Source organism: Acomys russatus, chromosome 29 (assembly GCF_903995435.1).
Source record: "Acomys russatus chromosome 29, mAcoRus1.1, whole genome shotgun sequence".
NCBI lineage: Eukaryota > Metazoa > Chordata > Mammalia > Rodentia > Muridae > Acomys > Acomys russatus.
This window is the reverse complement of record NC_067165.1, coordinates 33,260,521-33,276,747: the sequence shown is the minus strand read 5'-3', so window position 1 is coordinate 33,276,747 and position 16,227 is coordinate 33,260,521. Positions and strand designations below refer to the sequence as shown.

The window sequence follows — 16,227 nt, the reverse complement described above, 5'->3', positions numbered from 1 at the left end:
TACTTTCTATGAAAGTCTGAAGACATTTGAGTGTACACTTAGCAGAACGTCCTGTTTAATCACAGTCTCAGCAATCCATGTGATTCTGATGCTGAGGCAGAGCACACAAGAGCAATGCCTAAGGACAGAGAGCCTTCACAAAGGCCTCCCAATAAGTGGTTCTCAAGGTTCCTAATGCTGAGACCCTTTAGTACAGTCCATTCGTGGTGGCACCTCCAAACACAAAATTATTTTTATTGCTACTTCATAATTAGAATTTTCTGCTGCTGTGAATAGTAATGTCAACACTGGATATGCAGGCTATCTGACATGTGCCCCCTGTGAAAAGGTCATTCAAATCTCAGAGGGGTCACACCCACAGTTTGTGAACCTAGGGTTTAAGCTTTGGTCCTTTTTCTGGCTGGCATCTGAAAAAGCCTAGTCAAGCCTTTAGTTGCAGAAGTCCCTCAGCCATTGGTTTTGCACCCAGTCCTGCCTCCAGGCACTAGAAATTACTGGAAGGAGACAAGATATGTTTTGTGCCTTTGGAGAGTCTCAGGGACTCCTGGAAGAGAATTTACACTCCTCACCCCAGCTGCAGGGATGTGCAGAGCCCAGTAGATGGAGCCCAGCATAGGAGACATGCTGTGAGGAGCAAAGAAGCTGGGTTGTTTGGGTGTTTCCTCTTCTTTCACCCTTCATCCTCTTTTTGTATTTGTTTGTTTGTTTGTTTTTAAGTTACACAACAGAGGGACAACTGAATACCTTGGATGATCAAAAGCTTTTCTCAAGAACAAACCTGCCATCTGTGTTTTACACTTTTACACACATGGCATAAATAAGAAACAGCTAATTATTTAAAATATTAATGATACTTGTCCCCTGTTCAGAGAAGAAGGGAAGAAATTTGTGTCAACCATGGCAGCTTAAATCACAGTGCAATTCAGCAGTTATGGTTATTTTGCAAAGCAAAGGGAAGTGTTCTTAGTCACTGTAGCAGATCCAAAGTTTGAGAGTCAGGAAGGACTGGATGTGCTGGTCCACTTCTGGGAAGCAGACACGTGTTCTCTATGAGGCGTGAATTTGCATGTTAACTGTTGCCACCTGCACAGAGTAACTAGTCTTCTGAGGTCTGAGAACTGCATCCATCTTTGTCTCTCCAGTTTCTAGAACATGGAATTTCTTTTCTTTTGTGAAGTGGCAAATGAGAAAGAGATCAGAAAAGCACACATTCCTTTTCATGAAAGCAGCTCACTACAGAACACATTTCTATTTGTAAAGGAGTCTCCTGTGAGTGAGCTCTTTGCATAGCATGTCATTACGTAGTCTACTGAGTGAGCCCAGGACAGCTATTGGTGTTACACAGAGAAACTCTTTCTCAAAAACCTATAGCCACCACCACCACCACCACCACAACAAAACAATAATCTACACAGACAAGCCCAGAGGCCCTGCTTCCAGTGTGAGTCTAAATTGTGTCCAGATGACACAGTGAGGATGATTCTCCCTAACTCCACCCTGACACAGGGTTTCTCTGTCACACTGGCTGTCCTGGACTCACTCTGTTTACCAGGTTGGCCTCGAACTCAAAGAGATCCACATGCCTCTGCCACTTGAGTGCTCGGATTAAAAATTTGACTAACTTTTAAATTTTTAACAGTTATTCCTAGGCTATGTTTTTTGAAACAGAGAGAGTAGACAAGTATTCTTTTTTTTTCTTGCCCCTTAGAAGTATTTTTATTTTTTTCCTTTTTTAAAATTAATTTATTCTTGTTACATCTCAATGTTTATCCCATCCCTTGTATCCTCCCATGCTTCCCTCTCCCCATTTTCCCATTATTACCCTCCCCTATGACTGTTCCTGAGGGGGATTTCCTCCCCCTGTATATTCTCATAGGGTATCAAGTCTCTTCTTGGCAACCTACTGTCCTTCCTCTGAGTGCCACCAGGTCTCACCCTCCAGGGGATATGGTCAAATGTGAGGCACCCGAATATGTGAGAAATAGATAAGTATTCTTATCCACTGTTATTCAGAGGTCAAGGAAAGGCATGAAAAGTTAAATGCTAGACTTGGCACACAGGAAGGCTCAGATGCTGCATTAGCGCCACCTTATATGCTGACGTCCTTAAATATCTAACAGACAAGTGTGAACATTTCTGTCAGCAAACCCAGGCAAACATACCTGCTGACAATTGCTAAGATGGCTATGCTTTTGTTGTACCAAACTATCTAAAGCCTTCTTATTTGCCGGTAATGTGCTAAGGTCATGTGAGATAAAAGCATCGTGATAATTACTTTGCTCCACATAGTCCCAATCTAGTGAATGATCACTCACCTATGAGCTGACTAGAAGATCATGATGTTACTATGTAGGCCCGACATGTAACAGGCATATATGTGGACATAGCTAAACACAAATAGACAGATCTTGATTCTGTGTTGGGGAAATGACATTCTGTACAAGTTCCAAGACCTGAGATACTCAGAGCCCATGTAAATGCTGGGTGCCAAAAGTACAAATATATATTCCCAGTGTGGAGATAGGCAGGCACCGGCGGATTTTGGGGAGATCTGGCTAATCAAGCTGCAGTTCAGTGAGCTCCAGGTTCCTGAAAGACTCAGTCTCAGAAATAAGCTGGAGAGTGACCGAAAGTCTCAGATTCTGGCTTCTACATGTGCATATATCCATACACACATGCGTGCCCTTAGGAACACACACACAAAATACTGTATCTGTATTGTGTTCGTGGACCAATTTCTTAGAAAAGCTCTTCCCATAAGTGCTGCTGCTAAAGCACACGTACTTCCGTGGAGCCTGCTCAGTCCTGAATGGGTTTGAGAGTGAACTCTCTGATGCTCCATGTTAATGTGCACCTGAGGAGATAGTGGTGGTAATAATAATAATAATAATAATAATAATAATAATAATAATAATAATAATAATACCACCAACAACACCAACAATAATAATAGTAATAATAATAAATTGTCTTTTAAAAACTATTTTCATGTATTGTACATGCATTTGTATGTATACATTTTACATGTGAATGTGAACACAGAGGTGCCTGTTACTGCACGCATGTGTGGGTCAGAGGTCGCCTTTGTCCTCTTCAACCATGGGGTTCCGGGGATCAAGCTCTGCATGGCAGGAGGGTTTAATAAGATTTGTTACCTCTAAGCTATCTTGCTCACCTGCCGACAACCCTGCATTTCTACATTCTTCCCTCTTTTATTTTTTACTTAGATTGTTTACTTGACTTTTCAATTAGTGCAAGCCACATTTTGGGAGTGAGTTTTGAAAGTGTGTGTGTGTGTGTGTGTGTGTGTGTGTGTGTGTGTGTGTGAGAGACTCATTCTTTTCATGCCAGATAGAGATCTTTTTATTGCACAAGGCTCAGACTCTAGCGTCAGGTGGTTTAAAGGGCAGAACAACTTCTTTTTTAAAATTTTAATTAAATTTTAAAAATATATTTTATTAATTTATTTATATTACTTCTCAAATGTTATCCCATCTCTTGCATCCACGCTTTCCTCCCTCCCTCCCATTTTCCCCTTACTTCCCTTCCCTATGACTGTGACTGAAGGGGCCTCCTCCCCCTGTATATGCTCATAGGTTATCAAGTCTCTTATTGGTACCCTGCTATCCTTCCTGTGAGTGCCACCAGGCCTCCCCATCCAGGGGACATGGTCAAATTTGGGGCACCAGAGTTTGTGTGAAAGTCAGAGCCCACTCTCGACTCAACTGTGAAGAATGCTCTGTCCATTGGCTAGATCTGGGTAGGAGTTTGAAGTTTATTGCAGCAATTGTCCTTGTCTGGTGCCATTGTTTGAGTAGGACTCCTGGGCACAGATCTGCCTGTCATAATGTTCTTCTTGTAGGTTTCTAGGACCCTCTGGATCCTTCTACTTCCCCATTCTTCCATGCTTCTCTCACCTAGAGTCCCAATGGATGTCCTCTCCTCTGTCCTACTTTCCTGGTAATTGATGACTGTCATGGGTCATGCCTCTTGGGCTAGTATCCAGGTATAAGTGAGTATATACCATTTAACTCTTTCTGCTTCTGGGGTTAACTCACTCATTATGATCATTTCTAGTTCAATCCATTTGTCCACAAAGTTTGGAAATTCCTTGTTTTTAATAGCTGAGTAGTATTCCATAGTGTAAATGTACCATTATCCATTCTTCTACTGAGGGACACTTAGATTGTTTCCATGTTCTGGCTATTATGAATTAGGCTGCTATGAACATGGTTGAGTAAAATCTATTCAATGGAAAAAGGATAACATCTTCAACAAATGGTGCTGGTCTAACTGGATGTCTACGTGTAACAAAATGCAATTGGACCCCTATTTGTCACCATGCACAAAACTGAAGTCCAAGTGGATCAAAGACCTCAATATAAAACAGAGAAACTAAATCAGTTAGAAGAAAAATTGAGGAAGAGCCTGGAACACATGGGCACAGGAGACAACTTCCTGAACAGAATACCAACAGCCCAGGCCTTAATGTCAACACTTAATGAATGGGACCTCATGAGGCTGAGAAGCTTCTGTAAGGCAGGACACACTGTCAACAGAGCAAAGCGACAGCCTACAGATTGGGAAAAGATTTTTACCAACCCTACATCTGACAAAGGTCTAATATCCAAAATATATAAAGAACTCAAGAAATTAAACACCACCAAACCAAATAACCCAATTGAGAAATGGGCCTTGGAACTGCACAGAGAATTCTCAACAGAGGAATATCAAATGGCTGTGAAACACTTAAAGAAATGCTCAACCTCCTTATTCATCATGGAAGTGCAAATCAAAACAACTCTGAGAGTCCATCTTACACCTGTCATAATGGCTAAGATCAAAAATTCAAGTGTCACCACATGCTGGCGAGGATGTGGGGAGAGAGGAACACTCCTTCATTGCTGGTGGGAATGCAAACTAGTACAGCCACTTTGGAAATCTATCTGACACTATCTCAGAAAAGTGGGAATAGGTCTTCCTCAAGAACCAACTCTTCCACTCTTTGGAATATACCCAGAAGATGCTCCAGCACACAACAAGAACATTTGGTCAACCAGAACAATTTCTTGAAGTTCCTCATTTCAGTTCTTGAATCCAGACTTCTCATTTATGTGAAGGACACCTTAGAAAGCCAGAGATTCAAAAAATTTGCTATAAGTTTCAAAATCAGAATTTGGTGGTGGGAGGAACTAAAACTATCATTTTCCTTTGGCCAAAATGTCAAAAGTAAAATTCTTATCTTGGAGTTGACATTTTTCCCTTTTTGTTTGTGATTGCAGCCTGTCTTTATCTTAATATTAGTGAAAAAGTTAACAGATTCAAAATAGGCAGCTGGAGTCAACGAAGCCAGACAATCAAAAGCCTTTACCTGTGGGTCCTCCACCCACCCCATGACCTGTACTAAGAACCAGCAGATGAATTCTCTGGTTTCTGATTGCTGTCACAGGCATAGATGATCCTCTGAGCTGTCAGGGCATTTTTAGCATCTCTGCAAAGCATCTAGTTTTACCATGTGTGCCTGTCACAGGATCTATTGGTGCTGGGTGGCCAGCTTTGCACACACCATGGCTCCATCAGTCCTCTGGTAGTAGGTCTGCATTAGGCATAGGAGCACAGGGTACCATCCTCTACATTCTCTGTTTTCTTTGAGTTCAGTGTGGCTAAGCCTGGATAGAAGCAACCCCACTTTATCCTGACAGCTTCCAGATCCCTTAATAGGCCAGGAGAGTTGGCTCTGGCCTGAGGACAGGGAAAGAGAGGTCTGCCTTTAACAGAGATGGCAGCTGTAGGCTGGATGGACACTGCTTGACAGACATCTCTTGCCCCTATTGATTCTCAGACAAGCCTTTCAAGAGGCTCTGAGGGGCATCTCCATTTCAATATGAGCACCAAGGCTTAAGGCTGTCGGTACTGGGAGTGGGACCCCACTATACGGACTTGGAAGTTGTTCATGTGTGTGCACATCTATGTTTGTGTGTGCCTATGCATACATGCAAGTGTGTGCATGTGTATAGGGAGGCCACAGCTCAAGTTCAGATGTCATTTCTGAGACATAGTCTACCTTGTTTTTCAGGTTCCCTCACTGGGCTGGAACTTGCTGATTCAGCTAGCCTGGCACTGACCCCCAGAGAGTCACCTGTTTTTGTCTTCCCATCTGCAGGATTGTGAAGAGGTGTGTGCTTTATATTCATGGGTTCTGAAGGTCGAACACATGTACTCATGTGTTTGTGGTAAGCACTGAGCCACCATGCCAGCCTCAAGGCAGGTACTCGTATTATGCATGCTTTCTATCAGCGACTCTTTTTGAGATAAGAGAAGAGGCACATGGTTGTTGATGCATGACTTTATTTGTGAGAGCCCCGGGACTCTCTTAGGTAGTGGGAGGAAATTTGCTGTGATGGGGGAGGTGGAAGTGAGGAAATGAGTTGCTAGTGGGGTGGTGGGAAAGGATCATCCTGATGCACCGCTTTGGTGCCTCATTCTGGGTGAGGACAGAAGAGCGCCACCTTGCTTTTAGAGTGGGAGAGGGTGTTTCTTTATCACCTGGAGACTTGGTTACGTGGAGAGGTGTTAAAAAAGGCCTGTGTCCAGAGGTCAAAAAAAGCAGATGTCGCAGCACTTGGGGGTCATTCCATTGCAAAACTCCTCCTTGTAGTTAAGGTATTCAGGTTTGTAGGTTTTCATGTTGCGGGCAAAACATTCAGCGGCGATTCTATCACACTTACACAGCTGTGTTTGACAGCCGGTGCGAAATACTGGAACTAGGCAAAAACAGACATTGAGCTCAAGTTGTTCGTATCCCATGGCTGCTTGTCAGAAATTTTCTGTTCCAAGAAAATAACTAGGACTGTCAGAAAGACTCCATCTGAAGGGGACACATAGTAACAACCCATGGGACTCCTACAGGTTTGCCTCGCTTCTTAGCTACCATCTTTTTTTTTTTCTTTTTCTTTTCATGTTAAAAACAGTGTCTCATGTAGCAGAGGCTGTCCTGCCTCCACATCATAAGGTCTGGGATTCTAGACATGATCAATCTTGCTCAATTCCTACAGGGCTGGGGATGGACCTGAGGCCCTCAGGCCCTCAGGCCCTCAGGCCCTCAGGCGTGGTAGGCTATCACTCTGCAAGCTGAGATACACTGCTGGCCTACCTCCTTGCTCGCAGGCCTGCTTCTGTTAGTAATCCCCAGCCTCAGTGGCCTTAGGATGGATAGAAAAGGCTAAAAGGCTGTATGATCCAACATTTACCTTGGCTGAGATTTGTCCTTAGTTAACAGGCAGCTTTATTCTGACTGAAGTGCAAAAAGAGGAACTCAACAGGGGCTTCTGGGATGTGCTCATTTTCCCTCTCATCTTTAGAGCTGAAGGCCATCTGTCACCAGAGGCCAGCATTCTTGGACCTTTAGTGAGTCTTATAACATAAGCACAGATGCTGGCAACATGTGGGAGCTGAGGAGCAGGGCTGATCCTGTGCTGTAGAAGTTGCACAGATCCATCAGCACACTTCTCTGGAAATCTCCCAGGGTGAGATCATTCCATCCTGACTGTGCCTGTTTTATACAAGTGTCCCTCTCCATGCTGTCAATACCTTCTGCAGCCAGGGCAAGTCCTCCTTTTGCAAATGTGCTTCTTGCTGCTTTGCTAAATAATAGGCCCCTGTTGATGGAGCACACAAACCTCAAGACAATGGCAAAGAACACCTGGCTTGCCCTTGTGTTTACACAGCTCAGACTCCTCCTCACATGTCCACTGGACAGCACAGAGTGGCCAGGAGACCTCTTTGACCCATTGGCTATACTGGGCCCTGTTTTGGGGACGGCTGTGTGTTTTCTGTTTTAGCAGATGTGTGCTTCATTGACTCTAGGAGTCTTTTAGGACTCAGCTTAGACGCCACTGCTTGCAGGATCCACCTCAAGCATCAGACTGGCTGAAGGATTTTTCTGCTTTCCTAATTGAAGTCTTCACCCCCCTCTTCGCCATTTTCTTTGCTTCCTACTTGACTGTGAGGTTCTTAATAGATTCCCCTCCTGCACCAGTAAAGTCCCCAGTATGCATGTGATCAACAAAGATGCGAAGGAAGCTTGCTGGCATCTCAGGGTCTTTCTTACCATAACAGTTGATATTGGGCCCGTTGATGGTGTAGTTGTAGCTCAGATATTTTGTGTTACATCCATAACGTTGTATATCTTCATAGCAACAGCGGTGTTGCAAGCAGCACCTGGTTGGGGACATGTCCTATTAAGGCTGCTTGCTCACAGTCCTGGAATCCTGGTGTCTAGCGTTTCCCTTGACCTTTGACCATTAGAAGAAACCCTCAAGCACATAGACATTGTCCAGAGCAGAGCTCTCAATGTGTTGGCTTTTGCTGCCTGGATCCACCAGGAATATCAGGCAGTGGATACCGGCTCTGAACCTGTAACACTCTCACAGGGACACCGAGGCAGCTGTTGCTGGCTCTCACCTAATCCCTTCCTAGCCAGAGTTACAGAGGATAAAGTACGCTGCGTGGCCTTACCGATCTGTTCCATCCCTGGGAGTTCCTTTGCCAACAGGGCCACAGTGACATCCATAGTTGGAAAACTCAGTTGCAGACCTTGCCGTTAAATGCGTGACCATTTCATTAAATTCCTTAAGAATTCCCTGGATCTGTATTGGGCCTGAAAGGAAATGGAGAAATGTCCTTGTGAAAGGTTCCAATCCACAGCCGCATCTCCACATGGCATCTCTCTGCTACCTTCTTTCCCTAGAAGTGTCTTCCCTCTTCCTCGCACCAAGAGAAAGGGCCAAAGCAATGGGAAAGAAAGCTCAGGGATCGTGTTACCTCCTTTGTTCAGGGCCAACTCTTACCGAAGGTCACAATCATAGCTGCCAGCAGCAAGAGGACCTTCATGATGTCAGCTCTGTGAGGGATGTACAGAAGGACAGTCCTGGGCATTTCTTCCCATGCTGTCTCAGCATCTGTCTGCCCCAGCCCCTGCTCTGCTGTCCCACTCAGCCACCCCAGAGCACAGACGTGCTGTTGCATGGGGTACACACAGAGTGGCCTACAAACATGTATCATGCCTGTCATCTCCTGTCTTTTTCAGGTCTATGGATCTGGTTCTCATACAGGAATGGTTTAGTAATGGCACCAGACTTTTACCTCCTTCATTCCTTCTTGCAGACTGGACTCATTCCACATCATAGGGAGGCAATGCCTCCCCTCACTAGATCCCCCACATGGATCTTCATGTCAGATTCAAGGTTTGGGAATCCCATCCATGAATTCTGAACTCTAATGTTCTCTTCCCAACTAAAATGCACATTCTCTTTGCAAACCTTTCTAACCCTTTGCCAATAGCATGTGCACACACGTGCTCTCAAATCCTCACTAACACCCTCGTGAACCCACACAACATTCTTGCTCATGAATACTGTCTTGTACAAGTTTAGCTGGTTGGGGTTCACATCCACAGGCACATCCACATACATGCACCTGCACAATCCTTGAAATGCAGCTGCAGCACAGGAGTGTCCGTCCATTTACCTCTCAGATGCTGCTGCCGTTGCCTGTGCAAGTGCCTGTCTTGTTTTTCCAGTACTCCAACTGCCCTTAAATAGTTGTTCCTTTCTGCAGGGTTGGGGGTTGTTGTGGCACAGGGAGTAAAGTAGGTGTGGCCAGAGAATGTACTCACAGATGGCCATACCCAAGGCCCTGGGTAGGTAATTCTCCCAGCATCTGGCAGGACAGCCCTGAGGGCTAGAATATCCTTTATCCAATGTGTTGATGCCAAAGTAAATCTTATCTGATTTTGATGACTCCCTCAACTGCTGAGAAGCAGGGCTCAGCTCCTGTCTAGGGAACTTGCCATAAGGCAGTGTTTGTGTGATCACCCATCACCTCCCAGCGCCCACTTCCAAGAGTGAGAAGGGCTGTGCACTGTGGAGAGAGTGAGAGTGTTTGTACACCTGCCTTGTTGCTTTCTTGTGGTAAGCTGTGACATCTGGTAATAGGAAAGAGTACGTTGATTCTGTATCATTTGCTCACTTCATCCATCAGTCATTTGTTCAAGGACAGAAGGGGCATTCTAAGCCTCTGTGAAGTCCCAAGGTTGCCTAACCTTCTTGTCATTTGATGAGGCCTTTTTCTGGTTCCCCCACAGTCCTGACCAGCATGGGAAGCCTTGAATGACCTTGAACTCACAGAGATCTGCTGTCCTCAGCCTCACATGTGCTGTGATTATAGGTGAGAGCAAAAATGCCTGGCTGTCTTCTGTGTGCTTATGTGTCTCTGGTTGTTTCTGTGGGTATGTGCACATCTGTGCAGGTGCATACAGAAGAAGGTATGTGTGCATATGTGCGAGCCTCCATGGGGAGTTCAGAGGACAACCTTGGAGGTTGTTCTTCAGGAGCTGTCTGCTCTGTTCCCTGAGACAGGGCTTCCCATCATCATGGAGTTCACAAAGTAAGCTAAGCTGGCAAAGTGGACACTGCCCCTCACCCCAGCTAGCATTAGGGTTATGTAGGAGGAACAATGCCAGCCATTTTACAGGAACAGAAGGTGTTTCTAATAACACCTCTGTGTGATGTGACTGGGCTTCTGCATAGAGCCAGCCTGATGCCTACCCATGCATGTCCAGAAACCAATGACATCATACCTGGTGAAGATACCCAAGCCCATGAGGCAGATCCCTCTGCTTATGCCACTTGCCTGACTTTGGAGTCTGTGTCATTGACTCTGTGCCAGCTTATCCCTGTGTCCAGGAGTCCTGGGCTTGGGTTTAGGCAACAGGGTTACAAATGTATGCTATTTCATCTGTTTTTTCCCATGTGTTCTGGTGACTGAACTCAAGTCCTTGGGACTTCAAGGCAAGTACTTTACTGACTGAGCTATCTTACCAGTCCCATATGAATTTTCAAGCCTGGGAAATCCCGTGGCTATTCCCAAGTTTCTGACCAAACTGGCGCCTCCACTGTCCCTAGTCCTTACTTGGGTGGGGTTGGGCCTGCTGATGCCTCCTGGCTCCATGATGTCTTCATTCTCCAGTCTTCAGGGATACAGTAACTTTAGCTTTTGGTTGTAAAGTACACATCTTTCCCCATGCTCTTCATCCTGTGCTATGAATGGGCCTTCCACAGTCCTAAATAAACCACTTGACACTTGTCCAACAACTTTCTTGTAGCAGAGGCCCTGGGGCACCCGAACACTTCATCTGTTTCTCACTATTTCTAGCTGATGGCAGGTCATATCGTATACCTGTGTCAGATATGAGCACTGGGTCAAAAGGTCCAACTGAACAAACATGAACCAGATACAACTCGTGACCTTTCTACGATCCTCTTGGAACATCTTGAAGGGGAAGCAGTCTCCTGGACGCTGAGTCCTGGAGAGAAGGGCAGTGACTCTGCAACATTATACTACCATCAGAGAACCCACTGTGAGTAAGAGGTGAAATATTTTTATATTAAACTATTGATAAAAGAGATTGGTAGTCATTGTAGTTTATGCTGTGATTCATTCAAGCAAATGTCTCCCTGAATAATTATAATTTACCTTATTTTCTAAAATGCAGATTTTTCAGCCACCCCACTTGTGGTGCAAGCCTTTAATCAGAATATTCAGGTGACAGAGGCAAGTGTATCTTTGAGTTCAGCCTGGACTACAGAGCAAGTTGGCCAGGACAGTCAAGGCCATACAGAGAAACTCTATCTTGAAAAACCAAGATTTAAAATAATAGGAGATTTTGGAATATTTTATTGGTTGAATTTTGTCCCTGTTCATGAACTTATTTCCTGTTCATGTCTTGGAGGCTTAGAATATGACCTTAATTAGAAATAGGGTCAGTACAGACACTAATTGTTAAGATGAGGCCATTAGAATCCTGATCCTAGTACACAAAAGGAAAATGTGAATTCATAGATGGGCTCTCATTGTGAAGGAGCCCAAGATGCCAGGCACTAAAGCCAGAGAATCCTGACTGAGTCCAAGCCCTCACAAGTATCCAATCATCAGGCCACCTCTTGTCTCTGCTTCAGAACCTTAAGCCAATTAAGATCTGGTACTTCCAGTGAGGGAGTGTGGTCAGCACTACAGGATGTGTGGCCTGTGGAGATCCTTTCCCATTTAGGGGTTGCACTCAGGTGAGGCTGGCTTCTTGGCTTTGCTGTTGGAAAAGCCAGAAGGCAGCAGGAAGCCAAGCTCATTAAAGGACTTTCAAAGCATTGATGCTAAGCACAGAGATTACTAGAGATGTGTCCAGGGGAGGACTGAGATATCTCCAGTGTTTATGCAGAGTTATCAAAGGAGAATCACTCCTTGGTCCCCCATCAGTCAGTGTAATTCACAGCACGTTGAGGGCCTAAAGAATTTCCCTTTAAAAACATTGTTGTAAGCTAGGTTTTTGAGGGGTGTTGCAAGGAATATGAAGTGCTAAAAAAAAAAAAAAAAAAAAAAAAAAAGGAAATCAAGCTTAGAAGTCATGTTGGCCCTAAGTAGGCATGGCTTAGTTTGTCTTTAACAGGTTTCAATTGAGATGTCTTTAGGAAAATCCCATCATATCTACAGGCAGTTTGGGCTCTGTAGGCTCTTTGTTGAACATTCTGGCTGTGCCAACTGAAAAGACAAAACAACAAGACATCAAAGGGATGTCCTCATGTCACTTCAGATTTTGGACTCTGTATCTCAGTTCCCATAGACTACTCCTTTTGGGGAGGTTTGCTCTTATTAGAAAGCCACATTGAATATTTACTTGGCAGGGGAGAGTCATAAATGTTGGTTTTCCCAGGGTGAGGGTTTCCCATTGCACGGTGCATTAGTTGATGCTTGTGATTTCCTATTAATATAATTTCATGTGTGCAAAAACCTTTGTTCTCTCCCATTTAAGAAAATTTGAAAGACTTTCCAAGATAGCATCACCTACTATGCACTGTATCTGATCTACTGCATAGAGACCAGGGACCTTACTTGGAGCTACAGACCACATGAACTGGAGAACACTAGGAGAGTGTGGTCCTGTAGTGGGGACCACAGCTGGTCCTGGCTCTGGGTCAACGAATAGGCCAGGGAGAATGGGAGGCTATTCCTCAGAGTCTGGCCTGGAACCTTCCCGAAAAATGCAGCCAGGCTCTAAAACCCGAACCCTGTATATGGGACTGAACTCTGGGCAGTGACGTGCCAGAACTCCTGGCCTGGAGAAATCTCAGGGAAGTGGGTGGATCAATCCTTGGTCCCACCCCATTTTTCCTGTGCCTGTCCTCAGAAAGCCCCAGGGCCCACATGGAAGCCCAGGTGGCTGTGAACACACTACCCAGCCACAGTTGCACAGCCTGAATATTACTGGACCGGAACCTAACTACCAGCCACAGCAGACCATGCTTACACAACTTGGCAGATAGAATTCAGCCTAACCAGGCTACCCAACATGGCAGGGTCTCCCATGCTTTTCTGAGAGGCCAGACAGCCTTGATCGGAGATCTAAACAGGGGCCCCAACTCAGAGGGAGTCAACGCCCAGAGTTGTGCTACCTGATTGGGACCGGGCAGAAGTCTACATCTGGTGAACCAGGGAGGAGCAAAGGTGTGGAGGAAAGTCTGCTGGAGCAGAAACTAAGTCTCTTGCCTGTTCTAGGGAAGAATTTCATGATCCCCATAGGCAAGGTCGCTCAACCTAAAATCACTCACCAACTTTCCGCTTTCAATGACCAGTGATGGACACCAGAAGATACCTCCCAACATCAGAGAGAGCAAGATGACTAAAGGCCAGTGTAAGAAGATGAACAACAAAAATCAAGACAATATGGCATTTCCGGATCTCAGCTATCTCAAAGAAAGCAACCCTGAGAACTGAAACACAATCAAAATACAAGGAAATGACCTCAAATCCTTAGTAACGAAGATCATAATGGAAGAAACACATGAAATTGCAAACAAGTGCAAGAAGAAGCAGCCAAACAGGTTGAAGACACAAAAGAGGCCTATTTAGAGGTACTGGAAGAAATTCAGGAAAATAGAAGCAATCAGATGAAGGAAATCAATAAAGCAGATGAAGATCAGAAGAGGAAAATGGAATCAATGATAAAGGCACGGACAGAAAAAAAAATGGGAATGAGAGACCTTAGAGAAGGAAGCAAGCAACATAGAGGTGAGCGTCTCTAACAGAATCCAAGAGATGGAGGAACAAATCTTGGGACTACAAGATACAATCATAGAACTTGAAGCAACCATCAAAGAAAATGCTAAATCTGAAAAACTCCTGACACAAAACAACCAAGATACCATGAAAAGATGACATTTGAGGATAATAGGTATTGAGGAAAGAGAAGATGCCCAACTCTAAGCCCCAGAAAATGTCTTCAAGAAAATCATAGTAGAAATTTCCCCAAATTTAAAGAAGGAGATACATATAAACATACAAGTAAAATAGACCAGAAAAGAACACCAAGTAGAATAGACCAGAAAAGAAAATCCTCCCACCACTAATAATCAAAACACAAAATGTCCGGACAAAGAGAAATATTAAAAGTGGCCAGGGAAACAGGCCAAGTAACATATAATGACAAACCTATCAGATTTACAACCAACTTCTCAGCAGAGACCATAAAAGTCAGAAGGGCGGGACAGAAGTCCTACAAACACTAAGAGATCACAGATGCCAGGCCAGACTACTATACTCAGACTAACAGTTAATAAACATTGATGAACAAAAGAAGATATTTCATGAAAAAACAAATTCAAACAGTACCTATTCAAAAATCCAGCCTCATAGAAGTTGCTAGAAGGAAACCTCCAACCCAAAGTGACAAGCTACACCCAAAATTACACAGGAAATAGATAACTACACCGTCACAAAAACATGACCACACAAAGACTCTACTGCAACCAACATCCAAATCAAGGGACTTAACAGTCGCTGGTCATTAATATTCCTCAACATCAATGGTCTCAATTCTCCAATAAAAAGGCACAGACTAACTGAATGGATGCATAAACAAGACCCGACATTCCTCTGCATTCAAGAAACACACCTCAGCCATAAGGATAAACATCACCTCAGGGTAAAAGGCTGGAAAAAGGTATTAGAAGCACACAGATACAAGAAGCAAGCTGGTGTAGCCATTTTAATATAGAATAAAATAGACTTCCAACCAAAATTAGCCAAAAGAGATGAAGAAGGTCACCACATACTCATCAAAGATAAAGTCAACCAAGATGACATCACATGTCAAAACATCTATGCTCCCAATACAAGGGCACCCACATTTGTAAAAGGACTACTAATAATGCTTATACCATACATCAATCCCCACACATTAATAGTGGGAGACTTCAATACCCCACTTTCACCAAAGGTTAAGTCATTGAAACAGAAACTAAACCGAGAAAAATGACACTAACCAATGCATGAATCAAATCGATCTAACATATCTACAGAACTTTTCACCCAAATACAAGGATTATACCTTCTTCTCAGCACCCCATGGAACCTTCTCCAAAATTGATTCTACACTAGGTCACAAAGCAAGCCTCAACAGATTCAAGAAGATTGAAATAATACCTTGTGTTCTATCACATCACCATGGTCTAAAGCTGGACTTCAGCAAGAGAAACAACCAAAAGCCTATACACACATGGACATTAACAACTCTTTACTTAATGACACCTGGGTCAGGGAAGAAATAAAGAAATTAAGGACTTCCTGAAATCCAATGTAAATGGAAGAACAACATACCCAAATTTGTGGAACACATTGAAAGCAGTGTAAGAAGAAAATTCATAGCACTAAGTGCCTTATAAAGAAGTTGGAAACATCCCATATAAGCAACTTAATGACACATTTGGAAGCCCTAGAAAAACAGAAGCAGAAGCAACCAACATATGGTAGTTTAGTGCCTGTAAGTTGCCCAGTTTGTTTCTCTATTTCTATGATTGGGCACTGACCCAAAGCAACTTGAGGAGGAAAGAGTTGATTTGGTTTACAAGTCACAGTCCGCTAGTGAAGGAATCAAGAGCTCAAAGCAGGAACCTAGAGGCAGGAAGTGAAGCAGAGACCATGGAGGGATGCTGCTTACTCGTTTGCTCTCCATGACTTGCTTATCTTGCTTTCTTATGCAACTCAGAACTACCTGCCCAAGGGTAACAGCACCCACAGAGTTCTGTGGGCTCTTCCACATCACCCACTCATCATGTCAATGCCCCCACAGCCTTGCTCACAGGTCAGTCTGTTTGAAGCAATTCCCAAACTGAGATT

The 16,227-nt window shown here is 44.1% G+C and overlaps 1 protein-coding gene across 1 annotated transcript; it reads right to left on the bottom strand.

Annotated features, from left to right (window-relative positions):
* Nucleotides 1-6,597: 6,597 nt before the first annotated feature.
* Nucleotides 6,598-8,892, bottom strand: LOC127211256 (phospholipase A2, membrane associated-like). Its single transcript, XM_051171082.1, has 4 exons — nt 8,850-8,892; nt 8,518-8,659; nt 8,111-8,220; nt 6,598-6,764 (listed from the first exon to the last, which is right to left on the bottom strand). Exons 1-4 carry the CDS (start codon nt 8,890-8,892, stop codon nt 6,598-6,600), a joined length of 462 nt encoding a protein of 153 aa, XP_051027039.1.
* Nucleotides 8,893-16,227: the final 7,335 nt, after the last annotated feature.

Excerpts from the sequence above, each read along its gene's own strand:
- LOC127211256 (XM_051171082.1), bottom strand. The coding sequence starts at position 8,892 with ATGAAGGTCCTCTTGCTGCTGGCAGCTATGATTGTGACCTTCG. Across the intron at positions 8,221-8,517 it reads CCCAGGGATGGAACAGATCG|GTGCTGCTTGCAACACCGCT; the intron begins GTAAGGCCACGC and ends GTCCCCAACCAG. Across the intron at positions 6,765-8,110 it reads GCCCAATATCAACTGTTATG|TTCCAGTATTTCGCACCGGC; the intron begins GTAAGAAAGACC and ends GTTTTTGCCTAG.